Raw genomic sequence first — 16,771 nt, forward strand, 5'->3', positions numbered from 1 at the left:
TTACATTTCAGAGATAGATTTTATTAATTTATTAACAGAACAGATAGTGAAAAAGTAGTTTAATTAATAAAATTATATACGCCGTACTTGAAAATAATCGAGAATCGTGACAAAACAGCAAAACATCAAAAAGGACATGGAGAAAAATTTTCTTGATTTTATATTATCAAAAGCACAGTGTCAAGAGGTAAGAAATGGACATACCGAGAAATTACATCATACTTCATTTGCAGTATGTTATGTGTTTAATTAGTTTAATGACGAAAATGATAAGGATTTATGTAATACCTTACGATGTTCTGATTAATCGATTAAATGTAAAGTGCATTTCAAAGTCATTAAAAGCGTCGAAAAAGAAAATCCATTTCCATTTCTCCACATCAGCACTCTTTTTGTACTTTTTTACTTTACTACATAGTATATTGAGTGCTATCTTAATGTGAAATTATAGATTAACCGGCGAAGTCTAGATTTGCGGAAAGAAAAAGGCCACTAAAGACTGCAGATAAGAACGCGTGAACATTGTATGAATGATCGTATTTCATGAATGAAAAAGCACTTGTCGGAATCTCTAATTATCATCGTTCATTATCACTCTGCCGAAAAATTGTATTTGTAAACATTTTCTGGAGTGATGCCAGACATTATCGCTGTTCCGTGTTGACTCATATACAATTTTTTTCCGGATTATATATGCAAGAAATTTGAGATCTGCAGTCTATACGGTTATACATCAATTATCAATATTTAATATGAAGTTATTGCAACTCACGTGGATGTGCTGTTTCAATTATTTAATGTGAATTGTTCTCAGACAAAACTAAACAAAGTTTTCTCTGAGATAAAATAGAGACTTTGTATGTGTTTGAAGCATATATAGTGTGATCGTGTTTAGGAGAAATAAGTACGATTTATAATTTATGAATGAAGGAATGAGAAGCACAACGAAACATTATGGTGGATTTCAGTATATTTAATATTTTAACTGGTTACTATGATAAAGTTCTACGTGATTTTACGTACGTTTTATATTACGTATTAAGTTTTACGTACGTTTTCTATTACGTATTAAGTTCTACGTACGTTTTTCTACTGCGTAATAAATTTTACGTACGTTTTCTATTACGTATTAACCTTTACGTAATCAAACTAACTTATTCTTTTAGACATTATAATATCAAATTAATTCCAATCAAATTCTAAAATGTTAATGTAAACATTTCCCCTAACATTACCAAGCTAATACTGAAAATCCGCCTCAGCTGTGAGAAAAATTTTTCCTATGATTTTTCTCTCCCAGTTTTCATGAGATTTGTTCTGAAAATTGTTATTTTTCACTCATTTCCGAAGTCTCATTCACTTATTAGAGCAGCTCGACATATTAAAGATGTGAACAGGTCTTAATAGCGCGCACACCGTGATTGTTAATTCAGAGAAGATACTAATTTTTTTGTGTTCAGTTCTCTTCATTTTAATTAAATAAATTAAATTGTTATATTAGTGCATTTAAAAGTGTCGTAAAAATGGGATTCGATGAAGAGGGAACAGTTGAAATGGTAGGAGAAGAAATTGAGGATGACGATAATGATGACACAGAACCTCATAAACGGGTTTGTTATCTAATTCCAATAAATTTTCGCGATAAATCAAGATTATATAATTTTCAAATCAAAAAGAAGACCCGAAAGAAGAATAATTTCCATAAATTGGCATAAATCCTTCAAAAATGATAGAAATAATAAGTTTTAATGAACTTGAACGTTCTGACAGTTCAACCTTAGAAAATTATCATCATTTCCGTAACTGACCTCTAAATTTTTGACCGCCTATAACCAGACAAACTCACAAATTTTTCCGAGAAAACTTATTTTTGTGTGATTAAAAAAGAAAGAAAAAAAGACATTTGCGTATATGCTGCCAAGTGTTGCTCAATATCCACAATAAATATTTCTACTATTCTGCCTTAACATTGTATCATGAAAAAAATGCATAAAGATTAAATTTCCATCTGATTGCTTAGTCATATCCATAAATTTTTCAATATGATAGAACCTGCTGGATGAAAATACATTCAATTCTTCCGTATAGCAATGCAATGCAATTCATTCACAATATTTTTATTTTTTTGCATCTAGTCACATGTATGCATGTGTATCTGTATTATTTTAATGAAAACAATCGCCTGTTGTGCAGTAAAGAAGCGAAAAAACAAATAAATATTTGTTTACTGCACTTTACTGATAATAGATGAGGAAAAACTTAATTAGATGTGACGTTATGGATGTTCGATTATCATTCTTTCGTAAATTAACATAATGTGATAATTTGTACAATATCAAGTCAAGATTAACATATTTCTATCAATTTTATTTCAGGGACCGTCCGGCTTAAAGCGAGCATCAACAGCAAAATTGCGTGAAATATTCAACAAATATGCAACGAAAGAAATTAAAGGCGAGAAATTTATGACAAGTGAAGATTTCGTCAGAGGATTTCTTGGGCTCTTTCCAGACAAAAACTTCAATGAGGTAAAATGAAAATTTTTCCATCCATTCAGACATTTTATGATCGAAGAAAAAAGAAAGAAAAGGCAAATGACCTTGTGAATTTTGTTAAGAACCTCCGCGATTGAACCACGTGAATGTGTAGTGATTTTTTTATCAGCTGATGAATGAGTCAAAAAATGTGTTGGAAGTAGGTAGTAGATTTTGGCATTCAGTTATGTGGCGCATTTTACTCTATTAGATGGAACATTTGTTGCACAAAATTCTGTAAGCATAGTTGGAGCTTATAAAAAAAATGCGATGATAATAGGTCTGTATGCATCCACAGATGATAGGACGAAAATATTAAAAACCGGACGTAAATGAACGTAATTTATTCCAAGTTTCATAAGGTTCTGTCAACGTAGTTCACAGAAAGTATCTTCCTACTAAGTCTCCTACAAATGTAACTTTATGTTTCAAAGTCTTACAAATTCCTAAATGTGCAAGGCTCTCATTCGAAGTTTCATATCTAGTCAATGTGAATCCATTACAAAACAGTTTAACAAAACATTTAAGTCATATTCGGCCTTGGAACACGGAACTTTGTTTTGTCCTGGATCTACGGCAACAAACAAAATATATTGTTTTCCGTAATGCAAAGCATGACACTCCGATGACGTATTCGTCTTATAAAAATATTTTGATAAGCTTATCAATAATTGTCTGCGGGGATTAATATAAATTGATATCAGCATATGGAATAATCCATCCGACGTATTGTCACATTTCTTTTTTCTTCGAAATCACGTGTGTTCCAATCACAAGTATGTTGCGTCGAGTTTATTTTTATGATCAATAAATTTATTTTTAGGAATCTGTTTACTTACTCGGCGGGGTCGCTGACACGAATAAAGATGGATCCATATCATTTTCGGAATTTCAAGCATTTGAAGGGCTTTTATGTCAACCTGATGCACTTTATAAAACTGCATTTCAGATGTTCGACAAGAATGGCAATGGATGCGTCACGTACAGTAAGTAAAATTGTCACTCGATTGTCAATTAATGTCTAATTCTTATAAATCATGCAGCTGAATTCGCCAACGTCATTCAAAAGACAGAGCTCTACATGAAAGTACCTTTTAAGCTTGATGGTCCGTTCGTTGAACTGTATTTCGGTCGTGAAAGAAATCGTGCCATTCCTTACTCAGAATTCTCACAATTCCTCCACGATTTTCATGAAGAATGTGCTTTAGAAGCTTTCAAATTAAAAGATCCAAATCGTTCGGGCTACATTACTGCACTTGATTTTCAAGACATTATGCTTAATGTTAAGAATCATCTATTGACGAATGCTGTAAGAGATAATTTAGTACAAGTCGCCGAAGGACATAAAGTTAGTTTTCCTTACTTTATGGCATTTTGTTCATTATTAAACAACATGGAACTGATCAAAAGAGTATACCTTAATGCTGCTGGCGGCAATCGATTAGAACCAGTCACAAAGGAAGAATTACTTCATTCAGCACAAACAATGTCACAAATTACACCGCTTGAAATTGACATTCTGTATCAACTCACTGATGCTTTACATCAGAATGGGTAAGTTGTTAATAAGCTACACTTAATTATGTATATAGCAATGGAAAGAAATCTAAAAATTATTCTGTATCTCATTTCACTGCCTACAAATTAATGGAATTCGATGTAAAAAAATCATAAAATTTAAATTTCGCACATCAAAATTTTGTAAATAGTTGGTTCAAGCGTAATGTCATAGAAAGGCAGAGGCAAGTTTTTTGGAATTTCCGTGAATATGATGTTGATGGTTATGATTAGAATAATTTTTGAATGAATTAACGATTTTTATCTGTTCGTTTCACTAAATTTTTGGATGTGATATACAATTGATTTTAATTTTTATAGAGCTGAGCTCGAAGTAGGCACTTGCATTTTGAGCCATGAGTCTACTTCAAGCTCTGTTTTAGACTCTTTAATTGCTGATACTTTTATTTAGAACTCAAAGTCGAATCGAGGTTTTATCCAAATGTCGACATGACTTCTAGTTCTGCTTTTCTATCTTATATAGATATTTGGGGTCCATAGATATTCCTTACAGGCAAAGAGCATATTCAACATAATTGAGCATGTTATATATTTGGAATATATCCATAACAAACGTATTCAAATGTGTACGATTGATTTGAAAATAATCCAAAATTAAGCATTAACATAATTTAATTAAAATTATCTATGGACTCGCGTATCTACCCCAAAATTTTAATCTTCAATGCATTAATATGATATTTTATTTACAGCCGCATAGTATACACCGATTTATCCAACATAGCACCGGAAAATTACATCAAGAAAATCACCGCAAGATTAACAGATATTAAAGCAGTTGAAACACCTGCTGATCGTTCAGCTGTCACTGCCATTCTCGAAAGTGCTTACAGATTTACACTTGGTTCAATTGCTGGCGGTACGTAATATCAAATAAATGTTATCTGTTACTTCCATAATAATCATAATTACTTATCTAATCATGTAGCTGTTGGAGCGACTGCAGTATATCCAATTGATTTGGTCAAGACGAGAATGCAAAATCAAAGAAGTGGGCCAATTATTGGTGAACTTGCATACAGAAATTCTATAGATTGTTTCAAGAAAGTTATTCGACATGAAGGCATACTGGGTCTTTATAGAGGTTTAGTTCCACAATTACTTGGTGTTGCACCGGAAAAAGCCATCAAACTTACTGTCAATGATTTGGTTAGAGATAAATTCTTTGATAAGCAAGGAAATATTCCCGGATGGGCTGAAGTCTTAGCTGGTGGATGTGTAAGCTTAAAAGAATATATTTTGAGGATTTAGACTTATTTTATGAACATTCTAGGCTGGTGGATCGCAAGTCATTTTCACAAATCCTTTAGAAATCGTCAAAATTCGATTGCAAGTTGCTGGTGAAGTTGTTGGAGGTGCAAAAGTTCGTGCTTGGCATGTGGTAAAAGAATTGGGATTCTTTGGATTATACAAAGGTATGACTTACTAAGCTTACTCAAAAAGCTGTTAACTAATTGCTTCAATAATTTTTATAGGTGCTCGTGCATGTTTTCTTCGTGATATTCCATTTTCGGCTATTTATTTCCCTGCTTATGCACATACAAAGGCTGCATTTGCTGATGAGGATGGGTAAGCTTCTTTACTAATTAATACAGCAACATGTATGCTTATTACAATGTATTTCCAGTTATAATCACCCATTGACTTTATTAGCTGCTGGTGCTATAGCTGGTATTCCTGCTGCTTCTCTGGTAACTCCTGCTGATGTAATTAAAACAAGATTACAGGTTGTCGCTCGCTCAGGTACTTTATTAATTAGATAATGTTAAGTATTTTGTCTAATCTTCTTTTATTTAAAGGTCAAACCACATATTCGGGTGTGATAGATGCTGCTAGAAAAATTATGCGTGAAGAAGGACCAAAAGCATTTTGGAAAGGAACTGTTGGTAAGTGCTTATATGAAATATTAATTGTCACTATTATTAATTTTTAATTATTTCCAGCTCGTGTTTTCCGTTCATCACCACAATTTGGTGTTACTTTGGTCACATACGAGTTACTGCAGCGTCTCTTTTATGTCGATTTTGGTGGAACTCGCCCATCAGGGTCTGAATTGCAAAAACCAGCAGGACCAGCAATCATCTCAAGTAAAATCGATAATGCTGATCATGTCGGCGGTTATCGTGCCTGTTTACCGATTTTACACGGAATCGAAACCAAATTTGGACTGAGTCTTCCACGTTTTCAATCAACATTAACTGCTGAAGCTATGAAAGCGAAGAAATTATGATTTATAAAGTTAGAATAGATAGGTCCTTAAGTTGTTTCCTCTTCGTTGTTGACATTTAGAATTACGTTCTGCATTTTGTCATTGCCTTTCTTTTTGTTATCATTAACTTTTTATTAGCATCTCTCAATGTTTGAGATCATACTTTATAGACAGTCTTTGACTGTCGAGTTATTCATCAAAAAGTGTACTTTTTAACTTATTAATTAATTTTTTTTTTGTTGAGCATAAGAAAATAAAGTGAAATATTTTAAATGAAAATTAATTAAAATTGAAACATAAAGGAATTGTAGATAGAATTAAGGATGTTATTTTTGGTGGCTTTTTCGTTCATTTCAAAATGTTAATTATTTTACAAATTCTATTGTGCGCTAAATCCAGTCAAATTTTGAATTGTTATGTAGATGAATTACTTGAATCGGTGTATGTTAAATTTTTCGGGCATTGATCCAATTAATGATGTCATGCAGCAGGGGCGTAGGTGGAAATCATTGAGAATGTGATTAGGATACCCAAAAATTGGATGCTTTTCTCAAAAAATTAAAGCATTTTGTCTAAAATGAGATGGATTCGACCCCCAAAACACCTCTGTCACATTTGAAGCATCAAGCATGTATCGACAAAAATTCAGCATAGACTGCTTCATATAATTATATAGGTAGACAAAGATATAAGCAAAATGAATGAATGGTGCACGAATTATGTCAAATTTTGACTGGATATAAATAGCTTCACTTATTGATTATGCAAAAAATATAAGCATACTTATAGGAAATTTACATGCACAAGGAGATTATTTCTCCTTTTTAAAAAATGTACAGCAATGAGAAATATTTGGTTGATAATTGTGATAAGAAAATTTATTAACAAGAGATAACAATTTAATAGTAAAATAATTGCAAATTGCTGCCGCCTAGAGACTAACGTAATTGTTGAGGGACACTGAATATCAATGAATTAATTTAACAAAAACTAAGCACAATCTCTAATAGTAGGCAATTTCTTTAAGATACAGAGGAAGTATAATTTTAAATTATTTAAATGCAAATGGATGCACATGGAAGTCTAAAAGATTCGTTCATAAATGATGTCTACAATGAAATTTTCATAGGTAAAGACATAAACACAAACTCAGATCCTATTCACGTAACAAGTGAACATCATTTAAAACGATATTGTCTTCTACATTTTTGGAATTTAATAAAGATAATTTTTTTTGAAAAAATAATCAAAGCCTACTTACTTTATTAGCCATACAGATCAACTGTGATCCATTATATATTCTTGAGCCAACGCTGAATGTGGTCGATGACTAACTTCAGCCAACTCATATCAAATATAGCACTTTCTTTATCAACAGCATCTTTCCAAGAGCTTTTTGACTGCCCTCATGTACTTTTGTCGTCAACAAAAATCTAGGGTTCGTCTAACCGGCAGATTCTTAGACAAAAAATTCAGCCCCGCAGCCTATTAACTGCAGCCGAACTATTTTTCACAGCTGAAACTTGCAGGCCTGTGCATCTGAAACGCAGTCCTGCGCATCATTAGTGCTGGCAAATATAGGCCTTAACATTTTTAATGCAGAAAATGTAGACCTGCGACTCTTGGTCGAATCCTGCAGAAATCTAATTTACGGAATTCTTTAATTTGCTTTATTCTTCTCAAATTTACAGATGAACTAAGTTTTGGACGATGACGAATCGTGATACTCAGCTAACTGACCATATATTTTTGATCCTTGAGCATGCCATACTTCTTCATTCTCTCATTTTCATTCAAGAAAGTCACACGTTATTTGTACAATTTTATTAAGTCTTTCAAGAATTTATCACAGTCAAATACATTAAATCAATTTTTCAGTCATTTTGTGAAATGAATACGTCCAAAAATACTTTACGCTATGCTTCGTTTCATAGCACGATATTAAGCAATAATTCTCATAAATAATGAATTAAGAATAACACCAATAAATTAGAGATTTGCCATTGCAATAAATGGAATGAAATGTGGCTTTGATCTTTTGTTTTTCTGGGATTTTCCGCCTCGTTTATTTGATTTCTTCTGTGGAGCTTTTTCCTTATGTTCCTTTTGTTCACCACTGTCAGCTTGACCCGTAACCTTATCATTTTTACTATTTCCCTTTGAATTTTCAACTCCGTTGTCATTTCCATGATTCTCACACTCATCAGTATATATTCCTGAATCTTGTTTGTTTTCTTGCGTTAGTTTATCAACTATAAAAATAAAATAATGTTAGTAAGGTTAAGCTTTACACAAGATATAGTGTTGGGTAATAAATCAGATGTCGAAGTCGACTGGAGCCTGTTCCAGTTCGCTAAAACCCGATTAAAATTTGCAAAGAATTTTTTTTTCTGCTAACTCTTGTGAAGTATAACATTTCATACACATTTCATACGGTTCTTAGCGAACTCTGGCGTACTCAATTCGACCTCAATTTCTCAAAATTTAAGAGCTAAAGGTTTATATTTACCATTAGAATCAGCATTCGACAGAGTTGATTCATTATTTACTTCGATTCCTTCATCTTTAGATTCATCATTAACATCAACTTCCTCATCATTAATGAATACTATTTTGGAAGTATCAGACGCATTGCCATTCTCAGCTTCTATATCATTAGAGTAATTGCTTTCTGCTTTGGATGTACTAGCACCCTTGTTATATTCAATATTTTCATCTACGGCTAATTTTTCATCATTCTCAGCTACTTGTTCATTTTCTAGAGTTTCATCTTCTGCCACCTCACACTCAGCATCTTCCTCATAATAAGCATCCTCTTCATCATCGTCAGACTCTACATATGCATCTTCATCTTCTTCAGGAATTGGGGATAGACGTTGCACAGATTCTTCTTCCGTTCCTTCTTCAATCGCTTGCTCTATTAACTGAAGCATTGTCGAATCTTCATTACTAGCATGAAGTGTCTCAATGTATTCATTCATAGCTTCAATTTGCTTGAAATAAGCATCAATAGCTTCAACCCAATTTTTTTGGGAAGCTTGATAAAGTTCCTTTATTTGAAGATACTTTTGTTGTGATTTTATACTGTGGATGCTCGACATTCTTATGGTATTTGATGAAGCTTCCAGTTGAGCTTTTAAGTTCTCAATTTCACTTCTAGCTATGTTATTCTTCATTCTAATGCTTTCATTCTCTGATTTTAATCGTTTAGCATCTTTAAGACATCGTACTTGTTCGTTGATCAATTCAGCTTGATGTTGAATCATGTCTGATTGATCGTTAATCATTTTATCTTTTTCGTCCATATGCAACTTCTGTGACTCGATTTCAGCTATCAAATCACTTCTTTCTAGTTCCATATCCTTCAACAAAAGTTCTTGTTCCTCAATTTTCGTATCCTTTTCTTTTATAAGCAGCTTCTGTGCTTCAATTTCTGCTTTTAATTCTTTATTCAATAATTCCTGTTTCCGAATGTTATCAACTTCTTCCTTAATTTGCAACATCAAAGAATCAATTTTCGTTTGCATCATTTCATCCCGTTGAGCCGTCAATTTTGTATGTTCAGCTAGAGCTTGCTTAAATTCTTCCATCATAACATAGAAAACTTCAGCATTTGTCATTTTTGGTAACAATTTCGTCAATTTGTCTTGTCTCATTAAGATTCGACTTGATAATGAAGAAAATTGATTTAAATTTTTCTCAATGTATGCTTTGATCAAAAAAAAATTTAATTGAATTTTCAGGAATTTTTCTTCAACGATCGTGTTTTAATAAAATTCGGATAGATTTAAGAATGCTTTGAAAAATTAAATTGTGCTTTTGGGTTAAGAAATGATACTGTTCTATAGTATAACATCGACGTTACATGTAAGAAGTTTTGGATTGAATCTTAAATCATGTCTAATTTGAGATAAGTTGAAGGCACTCTGATTAATAATCTATTGTCCCGAATCCTTTGGACCTACAGTTTATAGTGGGTTCTGAAGCTTTTTCTATTGTAAGGACATGAGTACGTCATGAGACCTCATGTACCCTGCTATGTAAAATGTAGCAGTAAATTGATGATGCGGTGAATTGATGCAATCAGGTCTTAAGGGCGTTCAAATAGATTCTTTGTTCGCTGTGCTTCCAACTCTTTGGCAATGTAAGAAAAGGAAACTTCGAACGATTTATGGACCTATAAAGGAAGAATTAGAAGAGTATCGAATAAGGCTTAAAGATGAACTATATCAGCTCTTCAAGATGCTGATATCATTACAGTAATTCGTTTGAGATGAGCTGGGCATGTATACAGACGCTTAAAGGATATCCTGGTGTATCTGGATTGGATGTGTAAAAAAGCAACGTTTAAGTCCTTAACATTCAGAGCTGACAGAAGTTCTCGATGGATAGAGCATGCTTTAGACGTTCTCTTTGCGCGGCAATGCAAAAAAAAGGAAGTAAGACAACGAAAAATAAAACGAAGAAAATCAATGAATATTGGAATTTTAAAAGCATGTACAGGAATTCCTTATGAAAATATTTTGAGTCATCAATAGGAAATTTTCTTACAATACCGGAAATTCCCTTATACCAATGAAACAGTAAACCACAATAACATCAACACTGTCATGCTGTATACAAAAAGAAATACAGTCAATACAATACAACAACAAAAAAGCATCGATACAAGTATACATCACGTTGCTTTGTTTACACTTTATCGAGGATAAAAATCACGTGCATGTTGGAAAATACGGAAAGAAAATATCCTTTCAATGTATTAGTGCGGAAAAATTTCCCATTTTTCCAAATTGAATTTTTTAAGACTAGTGAAAATAAGAAAATCTTTTATTTTATTAAGGAAATAACTTTGAAAACGATTTTAATACAAGTTTTAATTGACATACAATTTTTATTGGAACAGCCGGCAACAATGTCGTCTTAAAGTTTTTAACAAAAATAGTGATATAAAGGCACACAAATAAGATGTTAATTCAGAATGTTAAAATCATCAAAGTCTCAAATAAAACTCTTTTATTTCTGACAATCGGCTTTATTACATTTTTATACTTCTTCTACGTATTTAATTCCTGCATTATAAGTAGCTTTCATAAAGCTTTCCGAAAAGTAAGCAAAAACAATGAAAATTTTCTGAAATTTTTTTTTCTATTTTTGTCTCCAATTTAATTTTCAGCATGTACCAATAAATACACACAACACATCAACATCTCAAAATTCAGATACACAAATAATTTTCGGAAGTGTCGTTAGAATTGTGTCATTGACTGATGATGACAACAAAAATGAAAGTGCATTTAAGTATCGTTTAGTAAATACACAAAATTTATCCGTAAGAAGATTTCCAGATGTGCTGATTATTGGTGTTAAAAAGTCTGGAACAAGAGCCTTACTGGAATTTATTCGACTTCATCCTGATGGTAAGTCATTCTTCAATCTAGAAGTCGAAGTTAAATTGAGTTAGATGAGAACCGAGTGGAATTTGTATGAAAAGATATACTTCACAAGAACTAGCAGAAAAAAAATCATGCAAATTTTAATCGGTTTTTAACCAAACCGGAGCAAATTCAAGTCGATTTCGCCCTATGCTTTAATCAGGGACCGAAGTCTCGAGTAGACCCAAGTTGGCAACCTGACATAAAGACTAGTAAGTAACTCGACCAATGTTCGACTAATTTTCTCCGGAACATTCCATAGCTAGACTTGCGTCAAGCTGTCTTTTCGGGTATGCAAATTCAATTTGGCTTCGACTACTGCCTCTTACTATACAGTAATCTAATCTGACAATCTCCAAATAATTTCCCAAATATTCAGTTCGAGCAGCAGGAAATGAGATTCATTTCTTCGACCGACACTACTCATTTGGTCTCAATTGGTATCGAAAGAAGATGCCACCGACAATGCTCGGTCAACTAACAATGGAAAAGACACCATCATATTTTATAACAGCTGGAGTTCCCGCACGAGTACATAAAATGAATCCAAATATCAAGCTACTATTAGTTGTAAGAAATCCAGTCACAAGAGCTATAAGTGACTACACACAAGCATTTAGTAAAAAGAAAGACATGAAAAAGTTTGAGGAACTATCATTTGTTAATGGCTCATATGAAGTTGTTGATACTAGTTATGGAGCAATTAAAATAGGAGTTTATGCTAAATATCTCGAGCGATGGCTCAAATTTTTCCCACTCAAGCAATTCCTCTTCATTAGTGGCGAAAGACTAATTTCTGATCCAGCAGCCGAGATCTATAGAGTTCAAGACTTTTTAAATCTTAAACGTGTGATAACTGAAAAACATTTCTATTTCAATTCAACAAAAGGATTTCCATGTCTGTTGAAGTCCGAGAGTCGCTCAACACCACATTGTCTAGGCAAAACAAAAGGTCGAATACATCCAGTTATTGATGAGAAAGCTATAGACCGTTTGAATGATTTTTATCGACCTTTTAATGAAAAATTTTATCAAATGACATTTATCAATTTTGGATGGTCGTAAAGGAAGTAGTTTCCATCAATTTTTTATTACTAAAAATTGCACAATCATCAGTTTTCTTATACGAACAACAACAACAACAAAGATACCAGAATAAAGCTTATTCAATCAATCAATCAATTAAGAATACATAAATCATGATGAAAATACTATTGGGAATCAATTAGTCTTACTTAAAAAACTTTTATTGCACAAAGAAGACGCGGACGAAAAAAACAATGAAAGTTCAAACCGGTTCTACGGTTCAATTCTATTAACATTAATTTTTTATAATGCACCCTCGATTAATTTAATTGTGCCAAACAAAAAAGGATGTGGATGTGGATGTGGATGAGTGGGAAGTAGCGCTAATGTTGAGTGTTTTTTAAGCAATACATACACAATTATCACATACATACCACAGTGGTGGACAACCTCTGAGCTGTGGCATACTAGTCATGTGCAGTTCCAATAGAGACCAACATGTGCCGCGGCACACAGGCTGCCCATCACTGACATACATAGTTAAGTATAAATCATATTTTTGCCAGTTATGATAATAGCAGTTTTAATTATACGAAACAAACAAAGCTCAATGAGACAAGAGATACCTAAAAAATGCTTATGGCTTACAAAATAGTATTCATATAATATATCAGTATTAATGGTTATTCCTTATTGTTTGTAGTGAATAAGCAAATTTTCATAAAAAAAAAGTATTAACAGAGAATAAATAAATCATTAAACAGAACAAAAGTCTATGAATAATTTAGAATTTCATGAAGGAAGTAATGTTTTTGGTATGGGGGGATGTTCTTCCAGAAAAACAAAAAAAAACATTGGAAGTGCTGTGTGTGAAAATACTTTGGAAGATTGTATGTAAAAATCCGTTAAATTCAAATTATTGCTTCTTTTTCGCTTCAATTTTGTTTTGTTGCTCAGCTTTAAATTATCATATAGAACAAGGGGACGTTGCTTACATTCTTATAGTCACACTGGCTCGTGATTTTGTTAGAATTTGGTATTGTGAATTTTCTATTTGATGGATATACATTTTCTGATTAAAGAATGAACAATTAACATGAACATTGTCACTTGGACGCTTCATGACAGACAATTGTAAGTTACATGACAGATACTTGTATGCCACATGACAAATACTTTGATATCAAATGACAGACACTTGGATGCAACATGAGAGATACTTGGATGCTTCATGGCAGACACATGGATGCTACATGACAGACACTTGGATGCTACATGACAGACACTTGGACGCTACATGACAGACACTTGAATGCTACATGACAGACACTTGGACGTTACATGGACTAGCTACATGGACTAGCTACATGGCAGACACTTGGTCGCTGCATGACAGATTCTTTGATACTACACGACAGACACTTGGATGCCACATGACAGACACTTAGAAGCTACATGACAACCATTTGACTGCCATGAATAGTTTGCGTCGACCGAGAAATAGGCTTATAAAATCTTAAGTTTGAAGATCACTAACAAAAATGAAGATCATGGTGTGAATATAGTGATGAACTAAACAGCGATCAAATAAACAAATTATACAAAAATATCAATTTTTTTACTAAATTTAACTGTGATAAAGATTAAGAACAAATAATTTAGATCTTCATATGAAAACTTAAGCAATATCTATTTATAGCAATGCATACTAAGTCCTTTATTATAATATTTTTAATGTATTCAATTCATGGTAAGTTTACATTCCAATTTTTGTGATAACAAGTGACTCACGAATTTTCATTTATTATTTTAGCCGAAGAGACATGGACTGGAAAGTGGTTCCCACATAATCCAAATGACACTCCAGAGGAACCAGTCAAAAATACCACATCATCAGAAAAGTGGACGGGTAAATGGTATGTCAAGCAAGAGATAAAAATTACGTGATAGTGTCAAGGTTGTCATGCATTGCAATTCTTTTTTTTTCTCTTCTGTTGCGTATGCCTTTTTAGGTTTCCATCAAATCCACAGAACACAAATGATGAAAATTCAAAGACAAGTACAACCACAACAACGCCTAAATCAACCAGTTGGACTGGAAAATGGTAATTGAATATCTCAAATGTTGTTTATATTTATTAAATATGTTTATAAATTTTGATGGGTGTGCTTTTTGGAGGAGCTTGTTAATTGATATGTCTAAAGTCAGTTTGTGTATATTATTGTATCTTGAGCAGACAGATATCTGGGTTGGGTGTCTGATCATTTGAGCTAAAAAGTATATTTTCTTCAATAATATTTTGGTCTAAGTTACTTGATGCTTGGGGATGTGATTCAGTCATAGTCATAATCAAGTTTTGAAGATCTGGACTTTCCATAGCTTGTTTTGATTTTATTTACATTTCAATTTTAATAACAAAACGAATCACCTTGCAATCATCCTAGGTTCCCTTCGAATCCAAAGGAATCAAGTGATAAACAATATGTAGATACAAGTTCCAAAAAGTCTGATGAGAAACCAGATAAAGGAAATTGGTAAAATTCATTTCAATGCCTGCATTAATAACAAAAAAATACAATGTAAACACTCCACAGGTTCCGTTTAAATTCAGAAAATTCGCAAGACAAAGCAGCAAACATTGCGTCAGATCTGTCATCGACACCTACAAGATCCGATAACAAAGAATATAAAGGAAATTGGTAGAGAAATGATTTAAATATTTTAAATCCATAAACCGGTTGATTTACAATACAAAAAAATTGCAGGTTTCCAGAAAATCCAGTCAAAACTGACTATAAAGAAAGCACGTATGAGCATGATAGAATTATGGGAATTCCAAATAGCGATTGTGATGATGGAGAAGTAATAATCTGTATTTTGAAAACAATATTTCAAATTTTTACTCATTGTGTATGTTTTCTTCTTCTGCTTCTGTTTTTTCCTTAAGGTAAATCTTCATCGAGACTTTGATCCATCAAACACAGACCATACGAAAATGTACACGTGTCTAGAAACATCATCTTATAAGCCGAAGTCTAGTTTAGAGCCAATAGAAACAATACATGAAGTGCCAAAATTTTATACGCCCGTTCACAAGTGCATGAACGAAACAATAACTTATGATCAAGGCATTCCGACACTTGGATGCCATAGACCACTGTACGTACTCGATATAATTATATGAAGCCATTATAACAATTAAAATTTCTTTCAAACAGTTGGCCAACATACGGTGAATACAAATTTGTGCCACCACAAAGATGGCTACATTCCTTAGAACACGGTGCTATAGTCATGCTGTATGATCCATGTGCTCTTAGTAGCGAAGTCGACAAACTCAGAAATATCGTCAAATCATGTCTCTATCGTCATATAATTACGCCTTATAAGCTGTCAAGAGATAGACCATTGGCACTTGTCGCTTGGGCGACATCACTAGAAATGAGCATTTATGATAAAACGACAGCAGTCGAATTTATAAAAAAGTACGCTAAAACGGGACCAGAGAAGACATCACGACAAGGACAATACAAAAAAATGCTTATAGAAGAATCGAAGATCGTAAGTGATTCAGATGATTCTGAGATCTGCGGTAATATATCTTCTATGATGTAACATAAAGAAGAAGAAATGAAGAAAAAATAATAATCATAAAATAAAAAAAGCAAATAGCGGAGATATTTTCGTTATAGCTATTTTCTTTTTTTCTTATAAATTCATAGTAAAAATAGGAAGAGACACAAAAAAAAATCCAATATCTCTTTCATTTATTGTTTATTCTGACAAATTCGATGAAATAGAAAAATCACTTGAAAGATATGCTATAAATTGTCGTCATGGTTGGGAACTTGAGGCGCTTTTTATTTTAAGGGAATATTTAGTCTATTTTCATAGTTAATTGATGCTGAATGATCTGGATACATTTAGAAAAATCACACGTGCTTTACTATGTAAAATGCTTCCTGATTGGGAAAATCCCAAATTTTTT

At 32.7% G+C, this 16,771-nt stretch overlaps 3 protein-coding genes across 6 annotated transcripts; 2 read left to right on the forward strand and 1 right to left on the reverse strand.

Annotated features, from left to right (window-relative positions):
• Positions 1-3: 3 nt before the first annotated feature.
• aralar1 (calcium-binding mitochondrial carrier protein aralar1) lies at positions 4-7,564 on the forward strand. 3 transcript variants are annotated; one of them, XM_070649856.1, is made up of 12 exons: positions 4-187; positions 2,376-2,528; positions 3,358-3,520; positions 3,578-4,088; positions 4,244-4,276; positions 4,805-4,971; positions 5,041-5,330; positions 5,386-5,527; positions 5,588-5,681; positions 5,740-5,855; positions 5,912-5,998; positions 6,056-7,564. In XM_070649856.1, the coding sequence occupies exons 1-12, from the start codon at positions 137-139 to the stop codon at positions 6,340-6,342; spliced, it is 2,094 nt and encodes a 697-aa protein (XP_070505957.1). In that variant the 5' UTR covers positions 4-136; the 3' UTR covers positions 6,343-7,564. The 3 variants fall into 3 exon arrangements, with proteins under 3 accessions (XP_070505957.1, XP_070505955.1, XP_070505956.1); XM_070649854.1 differs by lacking the exon at positions 4-187 and adding an exon at positions 1,489-1,610; XM_070649855.1 differs by lacking the exons at positions 4-187; positions 4,244-4,276 and adding an exon at positions 1,489-1,610.
• A 746-nt stretch (positions 7,565-8,310) lies between these two features.
• On the reverse strand, positions 8,311-9,941 carry LOC139097882 (golgin subfamily A member 6-like protein 6). Its single transcript, XM_070649838.1, has 2 exons — positions 8,831-9,941; positions 8,311-8,573 (listed from the first exon to the last, which is right to left on the reverse strand). Exons 1-2 carry the CDS (start codon positions 9,939-9,941, stop codon positions 8,311-8,313), a joined length of 1,374 nt encoding a protein of 457 aa, XP_070505939.1.
• A 1,205-nt stretch (positions 9,942-11,146) lies between these two features.
• Positions 11,147-16,478, forward strand: LOC139097870 (uncharacterized). 2 transcript variants are annotated; one of them, XM_070649826.1, is made up of 8 exons: positions 14,330-14,532; positions 14,596-14,698; positions 14,795-14,887; positions 15,228-15,317; positions 15,378-15,482; positions 15,549-15,645; positions 15,731-15,942; positions 16,002-16,478. In XM_070649826.1, the coding sequence occupies exons 1-8, from the start codon at positions 14,484-14,486 to the stop codon at positions 16,396-16,398; spliced, it is 1,146 nt and encodes a 381-aa protein (XP_070505927.1). In that variant the 5' UTR covers positions 14,330-14,483; the 3' UTR covers positions 16,399-16,478. The 2 variants fall into 2 exon arrangements, 1 of the variants encoding a protein (XP_070505927.1); XR_011545112.1 differs by lacking the exons at positions 15,228-15,317; positions 15,378-15,482; positions 15,549-15,645; positions 15,731-15,942; positions 16,002-16,478 and adding exons at positions 11,147-11,430; positions 11,498-11,741 and having other exon boundaries at positions 12,136-14,532; positions 14,795-14,831.
• Positions 16,479-16,771: the final 293 nt, after the last annotated feature.

The sequence above is a fragment of the Chironomus tepperi genome, unplaced genomic scaffold (genome assembly GCF_022539635.2).
Source record: "Chironomus tepperi strain 1889 unplaced genomic scaffold, CSIRO-AGI_Ctep_v1 contig_441, whole genome shotgun sequence".
In the NCBI taxonomy this organism is placed as follows: domain Eukaryota; kingdom Metazoa; phylum Arthropoda; class Insecta; order Diptera; family Chironomidae; genus Chironomus; species Chironomus tepperi.